This window comes from Dendronephthya gigantea, unplaced genomic scaffold (assembly GCF_004324835.1).
Source record: "Dendronephthya gigantea isolate DGI-Jeju-01 unplaced genomic scaffold, DenGig_1.0 000051F, whole genome shotgun sequence".
In the NCBI taxonomy this organism is placed as follows: domain Eukaryota; kingdom Metazoa; phylum Cnidaria; class Anthozoa; order Malacalcyonacea; family Nephtheidae; genus Dendronephthya; species Dendronephthya gigantea.
This window is the reverse complement of record NW_021163061.1, coordinates 1,475,823-1,490,639: the sequence shown is the minus strand read 5'-3', so window position 1 is coordinate 1,490,639 and position 14,817 is coordinate 1,475,823. Positions and strand designations below refer to the sequence as shown.

General features: G+C 36.7%; 2 protein-coding genes across 3 annotated transcripts; one reads left to right on the top strand and one right to left on the bottom strand.

Moving 5' to 3' along the window:
- The first annotated feature begins 11 nt into the window (after nt 1-11).
- LOC114528768 lies at nt 12-4,796 on the top strand. The gene is made up of 13 exons (XM_028550479.1): nt 12-395; nt 641-769; nt 857-1,159; nt 1,285-1,467; nt 1,620-1,762; nt 1,838-1,952; nt 2,055-2,081; nt 2,352-2,397; nt 2,607-2,953; nt 3,044-3,156; nt 3,242-3,300; nt 3,518-3,688; nt 4,004-4,796. The coding sequence occupies exons 2-12, from the start codon at nt 649-651 to the stop codon at nt 3,684-3,686; spliced, it is 1,626 nt and encodes a 541-aa protein (XP_028406280.1). The 5' UTR covers nt 12-395; nt 641-648; the 3' UTR covers nt 3,687-3,688; nt 4,004-4,796.
- A 688-nt stretch (nt 4,797-5,484) lies between these two features.
- LOC114528688 (syntaxin-12-like) lies at nt 5,485-14,622 on the bottom strand. Of its 2 annotated transcripts, none has more exons than XM_028550365.1 (12): nt 14,321-14,622; nt 13,774-13,885; nt 13,540-13,605; nt 13,401-13,467; nt 13,034-13,130; nt 7,328-7,405; nt 7,208-7,252; nt 6,953-7,038; nt 6,676-6,760; nt 6,390-6,462; nt 6,180-6,262; nt 5,485-6,001 (listed from the first exon to the last, which is right to left on the bottom strand). In XM_028550365.1, the coding sequence occupies exons 2-12, from the start codon at nt 13,865-13,867 to the stop codon at nt 5,909-5,911; spliced, it is 867 nt and encodes a 288-aa protein (XP_028406166.1). In that variant the 5' UTR covers nt 13,868-13,885; nt 14,321-14,622; the 3' UTR covers nt 5,485-5,908. The 2 variants fall into 2 exon arrangements, with proteins under 2 accessions (XP_028406166.1, XP_028406165.1); XM_028550364.1 differs by lacking the exons at nt 13,034-13,130; nt 13,401-13,467; nt 13,540-13,605; nt 13,774-13,885; nt 14,321-14,622 and adding exons at nt 7,492-7,588; nt 7,834-7,900; nt 7,972-8,037; nt 8,167-8,278; nt 8,721-9,073 and having other exon boundaries at nt 5,490-6,001.
- Nucleotides 14,623-14,817: the final 195 nt, after the last annotated feature.

Below are 14,817 nucleotides of genomic sequence, written 5' to 3'. Positions count from 1 at the left end.
GCAAGACAAAGAATAAATTTTCATTAAGGGAACACGTCTTGGCCGACTTATTTCTTGCAATATCATCGATCTTAAAGCCTTGAAAACAGACAGCTGGTTGTCAAAATCTAAACAATAATAAAACCTGCAAAATCTTCTTAGACAAAAACATTTTTGGTGCTTTGTTACGTCTCAGTTCACAAGTTCATTTTACTTCATTCTGTTGTGTTTGTGAAGAAAATTGAGAAGCAAATTTTAACGTTAAACTATTGTTTTAAATAAAATTGTTGGAAAGACAGAAGAACTAGGATAATTTTCGTGGAAATAGGCTGCGAAATCCTTGGCTTCAAAACAGTCGTAAAAGACGTTATGTAGTCAACAAAAGCTCCATTCAAAAACAACCTGTTTATTTAGCGGTTAGTATATGTCGTACAAACGTTTGATTAATGAAAATATAATTTTTTTTTTAATCATGAAGATTACGAGAGCAATATAAATTATCTTTTGCCTGGATTGAGCGTAATGATTTTGAAATCTCTTGATCTAAAAGATTCATCTTTTTCCATACGTGAATGCACCCGTCATGAACGGAAATCAAATGAGATAGCATCGATCAAAGTCTCGAAGCAATCTGTGAAGATTTCGTGAATTTGAATTTTAGATCTCGCGATGTGTAAACCTGTTGTATTTCTATTGTGCCTTGGTTCTGTCGTCGCTCAATCAAACAATTTTAATCCTCAACAACTGGCAGGATTGCCATCATCATGGACTATGAATCCAGTCAACAATGGTAATATACAAGTAGATTGTTTCTTAAATTGTCAATCTAGAGGTCACTATTGTAGAAACTAGACTTATGCTTAGCAACTATTCGAAGGTCCGCCAGTTCCTGTACAACCCAGTCAACAAACATGGTCAGTATCACCTCAGGTATACCAGGCCAGTACCAACGAAGCTTCTTATCCAACGACAACAGAGTCTTATCCAACGACCACAACAGATTCTAACATATACAGTGACACAACAGACGTCCCATACACCACAGAGGGCACAACAACTGAATGGACGACAGAGGGACTACCTGACGATGGCAGTCAAAATGAAAAACCAACAGTTGAGACCAATCAAGTCACAAAACCAAATGACGTTCCAGGAAGCGAAATAAAAGTCGCGTTACCAGGTAATTCAGCTTTTAGCTGCAAAGGTGGTTTGTCAATAGGGTACGACATATACTGATCTCTGAGACAATATTTATCGAGTGTCTACAGGTTATCATGATTTAATAACTTACACTTCTGTTCAAAGGCAATAAATATGAAAAGATATTGGTTAATGAGATAAATAAATATCGGTTGATGCACGGAGCTGCTCAGCTGAGAATCAACGCTGACCTCGATAAGAAAGCGAAGTTGTGGGCGCAGAAAATGGCAGAAGAAGATCATGAATCAGTGGATGTAAACTCTCAGTATGGTCAACTGACATTCTCAGGTATAAAATAAACCAGTTGCATGGACTGGAGATGATGAATGAGAGATGAATTCTGATAAAACTCTTAGAAACGTCTCTTCATCGTTTGACTTATCTACTTGAATTATTGCCGGATCAATAGGTTATTTAACCGATGCGTTTTATTTCCCCAGGAACAAGTGACTTGGCGCCAAATGTGCCAGTTGCGGCTGCAAGACATTGGTACAACAGAATCAAGAATTATGCCTGGGATAAACCAGCTGTTTCTACGAAATCAACGCAGTTCACACAACTTGTGTGGGGAGCCTCGCAACAGGTTAATGAGAAGTGTTTTCGTTTACAAAAACTGAAATAAAATCGAGACTGATATTTCTTACCTTCCGTTTTGTAGATTGGTGTTGGTATTGCTCAGGATAGATCTGGTTTGAGAACTTACGTGGCGGCTCTCTTCAGTCCTAGAGGAAATAACAAGAAAGAAATTGTTGAAAATGTTTTGCCAGTCACGGGTAAGAATCTAGACAGTTATAGTTAAATTGTTACATTCCTGAGTGAAATATCCTATGATTGGCGTGGCTATCATTCTATAACAAAATATTCTTCTCTTTCAGGAACTGGGGCTGGAAAACGAGGCGCAGGTAAATTTGAAAACATTTTACACTAGAAACAGATGAGGAACACAGCCGGCAATGTAGATTCTGATTTGCTGACTGAAGTGTATAAACGTTAAATCCTTCACCCAATATTCTTGTCACCTAAATGATCTTCATTTTGTAATACACATGCCAGGAAACTTATATATAAACCTGGCCCAAACACATGCCAGGACGCTTATATATAAACCTGGCCCAGACACATACAAAACTCAAGAAAATTGTGACTTGAATGATTCTCAAAATACATTTCAGATTCCTGCCCTAAAGGCTGGCATAGGTTTAAAAAGAGTTGTTACAGGTAAGATTAATGAAAGAATGCTTTTGAAGGTTGAGAGCAACAACTCAGGCCAGAGTAATCGAGAACAGCTGTACAATAACAATAGCCTGGTTGCCAAAGAATACTGACTTATTAGCCAATATAATGACCATTAAATTATACGAATTAACAGACCTACCAATCTACAAAGAGACGTACAAAACCCTTGATCAGAATGCAATGTATTTCAGATATTTTAACAACAATGTGAAATGGACAGAGGCAGCAAATTTATGCGACGATGAACACAGTTCACTGACGTCACTTGAGAGTGTTGAAGAAGAGATCTCAGTACGAAGTATGCTCGCCAAGGATGAGGGAACAGAAGCCTGGATCGGGCTTAGTGATCGCGTACATCCTGATACCAAAGACCTGATCTGGGTCGATGGTAATTCAATGCCATATTCCAACTGGAATTCCTACCAGGATGACGTCAGCGAAGGGCGGAAATGTGGAGCGTTGTCAATAGCAACAGAGGGATGGATGTATAAAGCTTGTCAAGAGAAATTTGGATTTATTTGTAAGAAAAGATTAAAAGGTGAACATCGCGTTGAATTCCTAGTTCATGTGCCATGATAGATAAGAGATATTTTGTTACGCAAAGCTCATCGTAGATACATCTTCGTAGATATCATGACATATTTGGTCGTCTTAAGTTTTCCTGAGAAACTTTGGTCGGATAACTTGAGACAGGAGACGAGTCCGCGGTACAACGCCATGAAAAAACACCTGGACCATGCAGTAAGACTTAGTTACCAATGACATTTCGCTGATTTCAGAGCCCCCCAAACGAGCCTGGATGACCAGGATGATATTTTCCTTGTAGATAATGAATCTCTATGATGACGATGATTGGTTTGTAGACATGTTATTTGAGGGTTTCAGGTAATGTCATTATTAACCGCGTATGTCTGTATTGCAATCAATCAATCAATCAATCAATCAATCAATCAATCAATCAATCAATCAATCAATCAATCAATCAATCAATCAATCAATCGATCAATCAACCAATCAATCAATCAATTAATCAATCAATTAATCAATCAATCATTATATGAATGATATCCGCTAATTATTCCTACACAACATTACATTTCAGTCAAACGGCGGAAGATAAAGTGACAGCAGAGTTTAAGTTAAGATTTTCACCAGATGGAGATGCTCCCTCGGACCCTCTCGATAAATTACGGACAAAACTCGAGTCAGACGGTCTCGTCCAAGGAGAGAAAATCTTCCTAGAACATGTCTCACTGCAAAATGGTGAGTGAAAGTAAGTAAACGTTATTTCTTTTATATTTTTAAATTTATCAAAGGCTTCATTGCAGACTAGGGCTGTGAACAAAGGTTTACAGAACAGCATGAAAGAATAATTGTTCAAAACTTTCCTCTCTTACTCTTCTTCATCCCACCTTTTCCTCTCTTATACCTCTTCATCCCACCTTTTCCTCTCTTACTTCTCTTCATCCCACCTTTTCCTCTCTTACTCCTCTTGATCCACTTCCCCTCTCCCCCATGTTACGAGGGTGCTCCCCCCCAATATACCAGAGTCATCATGCTCCATTCTCTGCAACAATTCTTATCTTAGATGATCCGGATTCATGTCCTTCAAGTTGTTTGAATACAAGAAGCTCCTGTTCATCTCCTGATTGTGCTGTTTATTGCTGTAGAACTTTTCCAACAAAACAAAAAAACGCTAAACCACCTCAACAAGGTCAAACTGCTCCTCAGTTACGGAATCATCCTTTTTTGACAAAAAACCATGAAGTCACACCACAAAATGATATTTTAAGAAACGTAAATTCACATCAAAGTCAACCTAACTTATTTCGTAAACCGAATGACTTTACAGCGCAGGATTACAGCTTTACAACATCAAATAGTTTCATAAATTCTGGAAAAGCTTTGAATGGAAGAATAACTTTTCTTCCCACTGAAAATTCTTTACAGAGGCATTTACCAGTTTATGAAGAATTACAGGATGAGATGGCAAGATTTCAACAACAACAACAACAGCCCAGCATGCAAAGACAACAACAACAACTATATACCATCCAACCACAACAACAGCCCAGCATCCAACAACAACAACAACTACGCCAAATGCAGCTTCAAAATATGCAACCAGCGCATCAACAACCTTTAAAACAACAGGGAATACAACAACAGACTAAAATGCGACGACTAAAGCAACAGCAATTGCAAGCTATGCAACAGCAAACACAACAGCGACAACTCTACCAACAGCTACAACTTTACCAGCAGCCAGAACGCTACCAACAGCCAGAACGCTACCAACAACAAGAACTCTACCAACAGCCAGAACGCGACAACCAACCACAACAATATCGACAACAATCGAGGGGAATAAGACAACAACAACGTGCTACTTTTAATTATTACTTACCGACATTCTCTCTCTTGTCACAACCATATTTGAAGCAAATACTCGCAAACATTAACCATTCATCAAAAAATGGAAAGCAACTTTTCAAACGTGAGAAATATAAAAACATTCGACTTCATTTAAAAAGGACATCATGTCCGGGTGATTGCCCAGCAGTTTGTGCTCCATCGTGTGTTAAAGGATGCTGCAGATTAAAACGTTATGTTAACTCATGATAAACAACGAAACTAAAGGCGGATTTCCACTTACAGCGAAATCGTTCGCTAGCGAAATATTTACATATTTTCTTTTGAATTTTAACAGCATAAATAAATTAGGGCGACTTGACTGTTCTCAATTCAAAAGAAAATATGCAAATATTTCGCTAGCGAAAGATTTCGCTGTAAGTGGAAATCCGCCTTAAAGCATGGTTTCTCTTTAGTCGTGAACATGTCAAGATGGAGGATGTTAAAATGACTTGTTCAGTTGTTCACGGCGAGATAGAATCAGGCTTTATATAAAACCAGGTGAAATGAATGCAAATTGCGTTAGTCCTATTGTTAAACAACGATTTTCGGCGATAAAGCATTCATTTGACCTTGTTAAAACGTAGAGTGGTAGATGATATAAAATTATTTTAAATGCCTTAATTTCCTTTTACCTTGATACGTTCAAGGTGGTCTATTTTAAAGAAACGTGACACAATGGTTTTTCATTCATTTCTTCAGTAAAATGAAATGATGACAGATTTACAGATCATCCAAAGTTTTATATTATTATCAGTATAGAGCAATAAATTTGCGATCTATGATCTATCCATATTCCTAAAATCTTCTGAAAGCCATTCACAATACGAAATTTAATGCTATTGTTTAATGCAATCCTCCAGACTACACCTTTTATACACGTAAAATCACTGGATTGCTAATTCCATTTGACATACGTGAACTATGAACGCTCATTTCCTCAAGGGTAACGAAACAAGATACAGTACATGGACCATTATTTTTTTTTTCAATGGAGTGACCATTAGGTTGAGGTTGTGTAAACTACGATACTACATATATTCAGTTCGGAATAATTACTGTAATGAAACTAGAATTCCTATTATTTTGTCTCAACATAAATGACTACTGCAATAATTGCCAGTACGATGAGTAATATTATAAGCAAACAGCACTTTTTCTTCCGTGCTTTTCTCTAAAATATAGAAATGAAATAGTTAAATCAGTTCTACTGTAAACTAGCCTCTCTTGATCTCGAGTAAAGATCATATTTACTTGCAAAGGACAGTCCCATACAGTTGCACAAAAACTGTTCTTCACATAGATCATAATTGTGTTGTTTTTTCAAACTCAACCAATATTCATTGTCTTACCCTATAAATACTGGCTTTTTGCAACTGTTCGTTTGCATTTTCGACGTCATCGTGTGCTCTGATCACATGACCTTCAATTGAGTCTAGAAAAATGGCATTTGTGTTGCATTTGTAAGTCTAGCAGATTAGGAAGCAGGAAACATAGAAAGATGGCATTTGTGAGTTTAGCAGATCAGGAAACAGGAAAGAAACAAAAGTATCATCGCTCACCAACGACTTCTCCCTGGTCATAGACGATCGAAGCCAGATCTCGAAATATTTCATTAACGTCCAGAATATCAGACTATATAGAAAGAGAAAAAATGAATTTTCCTTGGGACCTTTTATTTCTGGTTATGACTTAAGGTGTGGTTCTATAGGTCCGTCCATCTCTCTAATAACAATCATTTATTTGTGAAGAATGTCTGTTTAATTTTTCCTTACAATGCAGGAGAAGTTACGAATATAAACGATAAAATTTGAAGATGATTTAGACAGAAAATGGAAGATTTGTTACCTCCAGTTGTCTTATCATTCTTTCTCGTTCTTCCAACAAACTTTGATCCAGTGAAACTGAATCTTCTAATTGTTGTTGCTGTTGACTGGGGTGTGAGAATGGAAAGAAATGAAAAATAAAATTGTCTGAAAAATTGTGGCACAAAATACTAGTTGCTTCACTTGCTTGCTTTCAGCCAAGTCAAGATATAGGTTTAATTCTGGTGATTATCATAATTATGTTAGTGTTTATTTGTTCAGATACAACTCATCACTATGATGTGATATGCAACAATCACCTTTGCTGTTCATCAGACAAGAGTCTGGTTTTATCATCATCATGAGATTCTTGAGATTGATCATTTTTGTGGGATCTGAAGGATACCTAACGTGAAATTAGTGTGAAAAAGAATTGTAGCAAAGAGTTGTTTGTCTTGTTCCATCATAAAGCTGAAAATAAGGGAATTTTTAGATCTTGCCTGACAGTCATTTTAGGAGCAGAAACATTGATTGCAAACCGTGTTTTTCAAAGCATTTGATGAAATTTTACTCACTGCAGCATTTGAATTCATAACTTGTTTACTTTTCTCTGCCAGTTTCTAAAATAAACTCTTATTTTCATTCTGGTATAGCAATATAAAATTAAATTGTCAGCACATAAACTATGTAATTACCTTTTGAATATTTCTGTATTTTGTAATAGAACTCTCAAATTCATCTTTTAATCTCTCTTGTTGAAGTCTTTGTTTCCTCTGAAATATTTGTTTAATTTGTTCAGTCTTTAAACATTTATCAACTTGATAATCAAACTCAAAACTCCATGAATTCAGTAACTTACTTTCTCTGAAATAGTGCCACCCTGAAGATTTATCATTCGTTTGAGAGATAGAGTTGTTTCAGAGACCAACTTGTTTGTCCCTTGTTGAATACGATGTCTGTAAATGTGAAGAAAATATAAGCTTTTCACCTCAACAACTTGGTATTAAATGTGATATAACAACAGCCTTTCACACTAATTAATTCTCCTGAAAGGTCAAAACATCAGAAAGTGTTTTAGGCAGTTGTTATACTGCATTTCAGGCAAAATTTAAAGACACTGCCTCACTGCTCCCTGGTTGTATTGGAATGCATTTCATCTTCATGTTCATATTGAAAAGAATATAAAAAATGTTGTATTTACAATTTATCATAAGGTACTTCTTTGAGCTGATTTCCAAGCTGTTTACAGATTCTCTCCAGTGCTTGTACTACAAGATTGATATTGGAAAATATAATTAACCTCTGCATTTCGCATATTTTGTTGCAACATTTCACTCACCATTGCTATTTATTTGAAAGATGTTGCTACTGATAGTGTCACTCAAGGATTGGAATATCACATAATCTAAACCATTTAAAATTTGAGTTATATGAGGCTAAGACAGAGGTGATAAGCCTAACTCTACCCTACATACTGTAAATGGTTATAAGGTGTACCCTTAAAGTTTGCTCATAAAGTTCCCAAGGTGGTTACCTTCAGACTGATATCCTCCAAAGGCCCCTGTATCATCCTGATTACCTCCAGATTGACCTTTGATGCTCCCATATCCACCAAATTCTGAAGACATGTTACTCAAGATCTATGGCTATATAATTAATTAGAGTATTTAAAAAGTCGAACCTGGTCATAAAGACCCACATACAATAATTCATGCTATAACAGCCCATAATCTACCTAGTGTACAGATAGGCTTATCTCAATCTGTTTTTCTAAAACTCTATATATTCAGTGCAGACCACTGGTAGGTCACATGATCACAGAGTACTATTTTGAACAAAGAGGCAAGAGCTAGATTTTGAAAGCTAATTGAAGATCATTTCCTATGGCCAATGCATGTGACACGTTTTACAAATAATACTGTTTTAGTAACTGTTCTAAGAACAATAATCTCAGAACGAGTTTATGGTGTTGAATATTTAAACTGGAATAGATCTTGGATGAATGAAGTAATACTACATACAATACCTTGCCAATCTAAATATGAGAATATTATGATATAAAAAAGACAATCAAAAGTTAAAACGTACCAGTTACTTTTAAAAGAATCACTTCAAGCCACCCATTCTAGCTGCAAGCACAAGACCGTGTCAAATATCACAACTAAATTTAAAATTCCGATCAGATTTTGTGTAAATACGAGCGATGCATATCAAATTCTGCTTTGTGCTTGGTTCTGGCCCGTTCTGCAACACTGGATACGCCAAGTGTCGGTTAATTTTTGCAAGTCATATATCCAATCTTGATCACTTTTATAGTTAAATAAAACAAAAATAAGTAAAAAACAAATATTTGTTGTCAATAATTTATTTACGACCAACATACAACATTAATTTCCAAACTTTCTGATTTAAAAGCTGCAGAGCTATCTTGCTTACATGAAGTATGCTGCAACAAAAAAAATTTGCGCATGCGTGCGCAAACTGTCCCGCGACATATGCAAAACATTTCTTTGTATCATAGTTACAGGGAACATGATTAAAAATTTGAAGACTCTACTCAAGGGTTTTATTAAAGCCTGTTATGTCAATGCTAAATACTGAAAAGGATCATTTTTAATCGTATGTAATTTTTTTCCACCAATCAATATCAGTAGTACACAAGGTTTCGACTTTCGTGTGAAAGCATGGATAATCTGTCGAAAAAAAAGCCTTTTTAAGGTCTGAGCTCTCCAAGAGACGAAAATACTGTAACTACAGGTTGACAAAACTGTGCAATACATTCTCAGTAACTGTTTTCAAGTGAATCATCTTTTTTTAACAGATTATCCAAACTAAATACGAGGTTTACCAGTTACATCAACTTTCATATTATATTCCGAACCAACCCAATTCAAAACTTACTATTTTATTTATCCTTCGAAATCCTATCATTTCCCTCCCCCCACCCCACCCCTAATATTTATACGAAATTCCCCCGTTATATACACTATAAAAAAAAATATTTTGCGTAATTTTTTCCTTATCCTTATCTTATTGAATAAAATAGCTATAGTTTGAATTGGTTTGACTTGGTGTAAATGCGAGTGTATTTATGTACATTAAACACAGCCGAAAATTAACACTATCTAATTCAGGATATTTTAAATAAAAATGCTCAAAACAGTTTTTGTAAGTCCGAAATCCGATCATAATGTAAGGATATATTTTCCTTAGGAACAGAAAGGTTCTCGATATTCTCCAGTTTTTCAACTCAAGCCTTGAAGTTTCGTCGTAGCTGATACAATTCAGTCTTCAAGTTTAAAAAAATCACCAGGCTTCAGTTGTTTTCTGGTTGAAACGGCCACGTCTTGAAGTCCATTGTCTCCTGGCGACGTGTAGTACTGGCTTGCATGGTTATATAATCTTGTTCAGAAAACTAGCTTTCTTTAGGCAAATAGAAATATCAATTCCACCCAGAGATGGCATTTTTAGGTAGTTCAGACCAGAACTACGGCAGCAGAGATGCATGATTCGCAATCCTCATTGATTCATAGTCTACACGTTTTTGTTTGACAAGTTTTATACAATTACTTCCGGGTTCGTCTTACAGCTTTTCTAATAAAACGGTTTCCCGGCGTGGTTGATTGAATTCCGATATTAAACATTGTTGGAATTACACCAAAAGGTGTACTCGGGTTTCCTGTTCCGAACTGAAATGTTGGGGCAATGCCGCTACTGGCATTGAAATTAAAACCCCCTGAGACCCCTCCTGGTGTTCCACTGGATCCAGCGGAAAATAGATTAGAAGTTCCGCCTGCAAAAAGATGGAAACACTGATCAGTCATTATGTTATGGTCTAATATGGTTAGCATTCTACAAAGGTGTAACTAATGTTAATCTCAACAGTTCGCATACCTGGTTGCTGTGGTGTGAAGTTAAACCCACCAGAGACCTGAGGGAAGGTGGCCTGATCATAGTTATTATTTGAATCAACGTCCATTTCCTCCCCTCCCATCGAGTTTTGATTTTCAACAACCGGAGCCGCTGATGGCTGTTCAAAAGAAAAGTAATTTGAGTTGTTAGCAAGTGATATGAACCACTGTATGATATATAATGAATAAAACAGTGCTTTGTGTTGAAAATCTCCAAACAAGTCTGATTTTCCGCTTCGCTGGTCCACAATCTCACACACTGGGACTGTATATAATTTTACATTTATTCAGGAATTAACAATTCATGCTCTGATACACAACTAACTTACAACAATGATTTCAACTTATATTTATAATACTAAAACAGGATGCTTTACCAAACAATGATGCGTTTCTCTGACGCATCTCTTACCGAACCACAGGATGTTTTTCTGTGGTTTTTTCCTCCCCTACAGCCCACATTTGCGTCCGCTTACGTTATTACTGGTTTCGCGGTTGCTACAACGTGCTACCACGAACCTTCCTTTCCTATGTTATATTATACTACACTATTCTATTAACATTACATAACAATTCCTTTTACAATACATATACAATTTACGACCCTGACACTATATCTGCGCACACTATGTAAATGACTATTCTTATGGTTGGTGTGCTCAACCACGCGTTAACTAAATTCCACAACACTTTGATGTAACACGGAGTTAGCGTTGAATCGACAATCTTTTACCTGAGCAATGTTGGGCAATGTTGTGGCGATTTTGGAAGCGGTAAATGAAAAAGGTGCTTTGTTTGGAGCAGGTGTTGTTGTGGTGGCAGCCAGTGGAGTTGGATTAGAACCAGTGAAAGAGAATAATGAAGTTGCACATTTCAAATCGCCAGCCTTATTTTGTATCATACACGTTGAACATTTCCATGAGCCAACTGGAGGAGCAAACTTCGGGCTACCAGGCTTCTTCGTCTCGCATGCAGCACACTTCAAGTCAGCAGCTTTATTTTGAATCATACAAGTTGGACATGCCCATGAGCCACTGGGGGGAGCAAACTTGAGCTTCAAATCATCGCCAGAACTCGATCCAGGCTTCTTCGTCTCACACGCGACACACTTCAAATCGCCAGCCTTATTTTGTATCATACACGTTGAACATTCCCATGAGCCAACTGGAGGAGCAAACTTGATTTTCAAATCCGCAATCGAACTAGTCCCAGGCTTCGGTGTCTCACACGCGACACACTTCAAATCGCCAGCCTTATTTTGTATCAAACACGTTGAACATTTCCATGAGCCAACTGGAGGAGCAAACTTCGGGCTACCAGGCTTCTTCGTCTCACACGCGACACACTTCAAATCGCCAGCCTTATTTTGTATCAAACACGTTGAACATTTCCATGAGCCAACTGGAGGAGCAAACTTCGGGCTACCGGGCTTCTTCGTCTCACACGCGACACACTTCAAATCGCCAGCCTTATTTTGTATCAAACACGTTGAACATTTCCATGAGCCAACTGGAGGAGCAAACTTGGTTTTCAAATCCACAATCGAACTAGCCCCAGGCTTCGGTGTCTCACACGCAGCACAGTTACTCAAGTCATTTTTATTCCTTATCAAACACGTGCTGCATTCCCATGAATCTTTAGGAGGGGCAAACTTTGTCTTCCAGTCGATCACGTGTTTGTCCTCACCAAGCTTCTCTGTTTTCTTCCCAGGTTTTGGCGCTTTACAGGCCACGCATTTTATGGCGTCCGGCTTATTGTTCAACATACATGAACCACATTCCCACGAACTAGGCGCTGGTGCAAACCGCTTAGTTAAATCGATGGTTTGCGCTGGCTCAGGCTTCCCAGGCGTCTTAGCGGGTGGAACCTGACCTGTACCAATGTCATTTGAAAAAGGATTAACGCTTAAAGTTGATTTTGAGGAATGATTCACCATCGGTTTAGAACTGCTTGAGGTTTTCTGAGATTGCAAAAAAGGGTTAAAGAATGTCTCTTTTGATGCAGCTGAACTCTAAAATAGAAAAAAATCGGGTTAAAAAAATCACACAATCTATTCAAATTCCTAGATTGAAAATTATTGCGATTGCGTGCGAATTACCTTCTTAACCGGGACTGGATCACTGAACGAAAATGAAACCTGTTTATAAAAAAATCTTTAATTGAGCGAGAGAAAATATTGTAAACTTAGGGTTGATGAAAGGCGATAATGCTGGCAGAGAATTTATAGAAAATATCGTCACTTCGTTGTCAGCCATTTCTAAACTCTCTTTCACAGAAAAACGTTGAGATTTCGCTTCTGGCGATGAAAAGATAAAACCATTTTTTGGCGACTCCGTCAATACCTTGTCTCTTGCGGACGTTTCCTTTAAAAGAGCAGGAAAGATTTTAAAAAAATTGCTGTAGATCTCCTTTGAAATATTTGTTTAATTTGTTCAATCTTATTATCAACTTGATAATTAAACTCAAAACTCCATGAATTCAGTAACTTACCTTCTCTGAAATAGTGCCACCCTGAAGATTTATCATTCGTTTGAGAGATAGAGTTGTTTCAGAGACCAACTTGTTTGTCCCTTGTTGAATATGATGTCTGTAAATGTGAAGAAAATATAAACATTACACCGGAACAACTTGGTATTAAATGTGATATAACAACAGTCACTCATAATAACTCTTCTGATGATGATTCTCAGCTCAAAACATTGGGAAGTGTTTTGGCTATTTTAGGCAGTTGCTATACTGCATTTGATGCAAAGTTTGAAGACGCTGCCACGCTGCTCCCTGGTTATATTCGAAAATTAATGCATTACATCTTAAAAATGTTCACATCAAGAAAGAATATAAAAAATGTTGTATTTACAATTTATCATAAGGTAATTCTTTGAGCTGATTTCCAAGCTGTTTACAGATTCTCTCCAGTGCTTGTACTACAAGATTGATATTGCAAAATATAATTAACCTTGGTATTTACAATATTATTGTTGCAACATTTCACTCACCATTGCTATTTATTTGAAAGATGTTGCTACTGATAGTGTCACTCAAGGATTGGAATATCACATAATCTAAACCATTTAAAACTTAAGTTAATTTGATTAATATTTCACTGAATACTCTATTAGAAATACTACAAGATGGAGATGATAAATAAGGTGACCTAACTCTACCCTACATACTGTAAATGGTTATAAGGTGTACCCTAACTTTACTCATAGAGATCCCAAGGTGATTACCTTCAGACTGATATCCTCCAAAGGCCCCTGTATCATCCTGATTACCCCCAGATTGACCTTCGATGCTCCCATATCCACCAAATTCTGAAGACATGTTACTCAAGATCTATGGCTATATAATAAATTAGAGTATTTTATAAGTCAAACCTGGTCATATGACCCACATACAATAATTCATGCTATAACAGCCCATAATCTACCTAGTGTACAGATAGGCTTATCTCAATCAGTTTTTCTAGTGACTCTATATATTCAGTGCAGGGCACTCAGCACTGGTAGGTGACATGATTACAGAGGACTATTTAGAACCAATTAGAGTTAGATTTTGAAAGCTAATTGAAAATCATTTCCTATGGCCAATGCATGTGACACGTTTTACAAATAATACTGTTTATTGTTCTAAGAACAAGCTTAAACTTAATATTATAATCTCAGAACGAGTTTATAGTGTTAAATATTCAAACTGGAGTAGATCTTGGATGGAAAGTAAAACTACATACAACACCTTGCCAATCTAAATATGAGAATATTATGATATAAAACGTACCAGTTACTATTAAAAGAATCCCAAGCCACCCATTCTATCTGTAAACACAATACCGTGTCAAATATCACAACTAAATTTAAAATTCCGATCAGATTGTGTGTAAATACCAGTGGTAAATACGAGCGATGCATATAGAATTTTGCTTTGTGCTTGGTTCTGCAACACTGGATACGCCAAGTGTCGGTTTAATTTTTGCAAGTCATATATCCAATCTTGATCACTTTTATAGTTGAATAAAACAAAAATAAGTAAAAAAAAATATTTCTTGTTGTCAATTGACGACCAACATACAACATTCATTTCCAAACTTCTGAATTATTAAAAAGCTGCTGAGCTATCTTGCTTACATGAAGTATTTCGATAAAGCAACAAAAAATAAATTTGCGCATGCGTCGGTTTTAACTGGTGCGCAAACTGTGCGTCCCGCGACATATGCAAAACAGTTCTTTGTATCATAGTTACAGGGAACATGATGAAAAATTTGAAGACTCCACTCA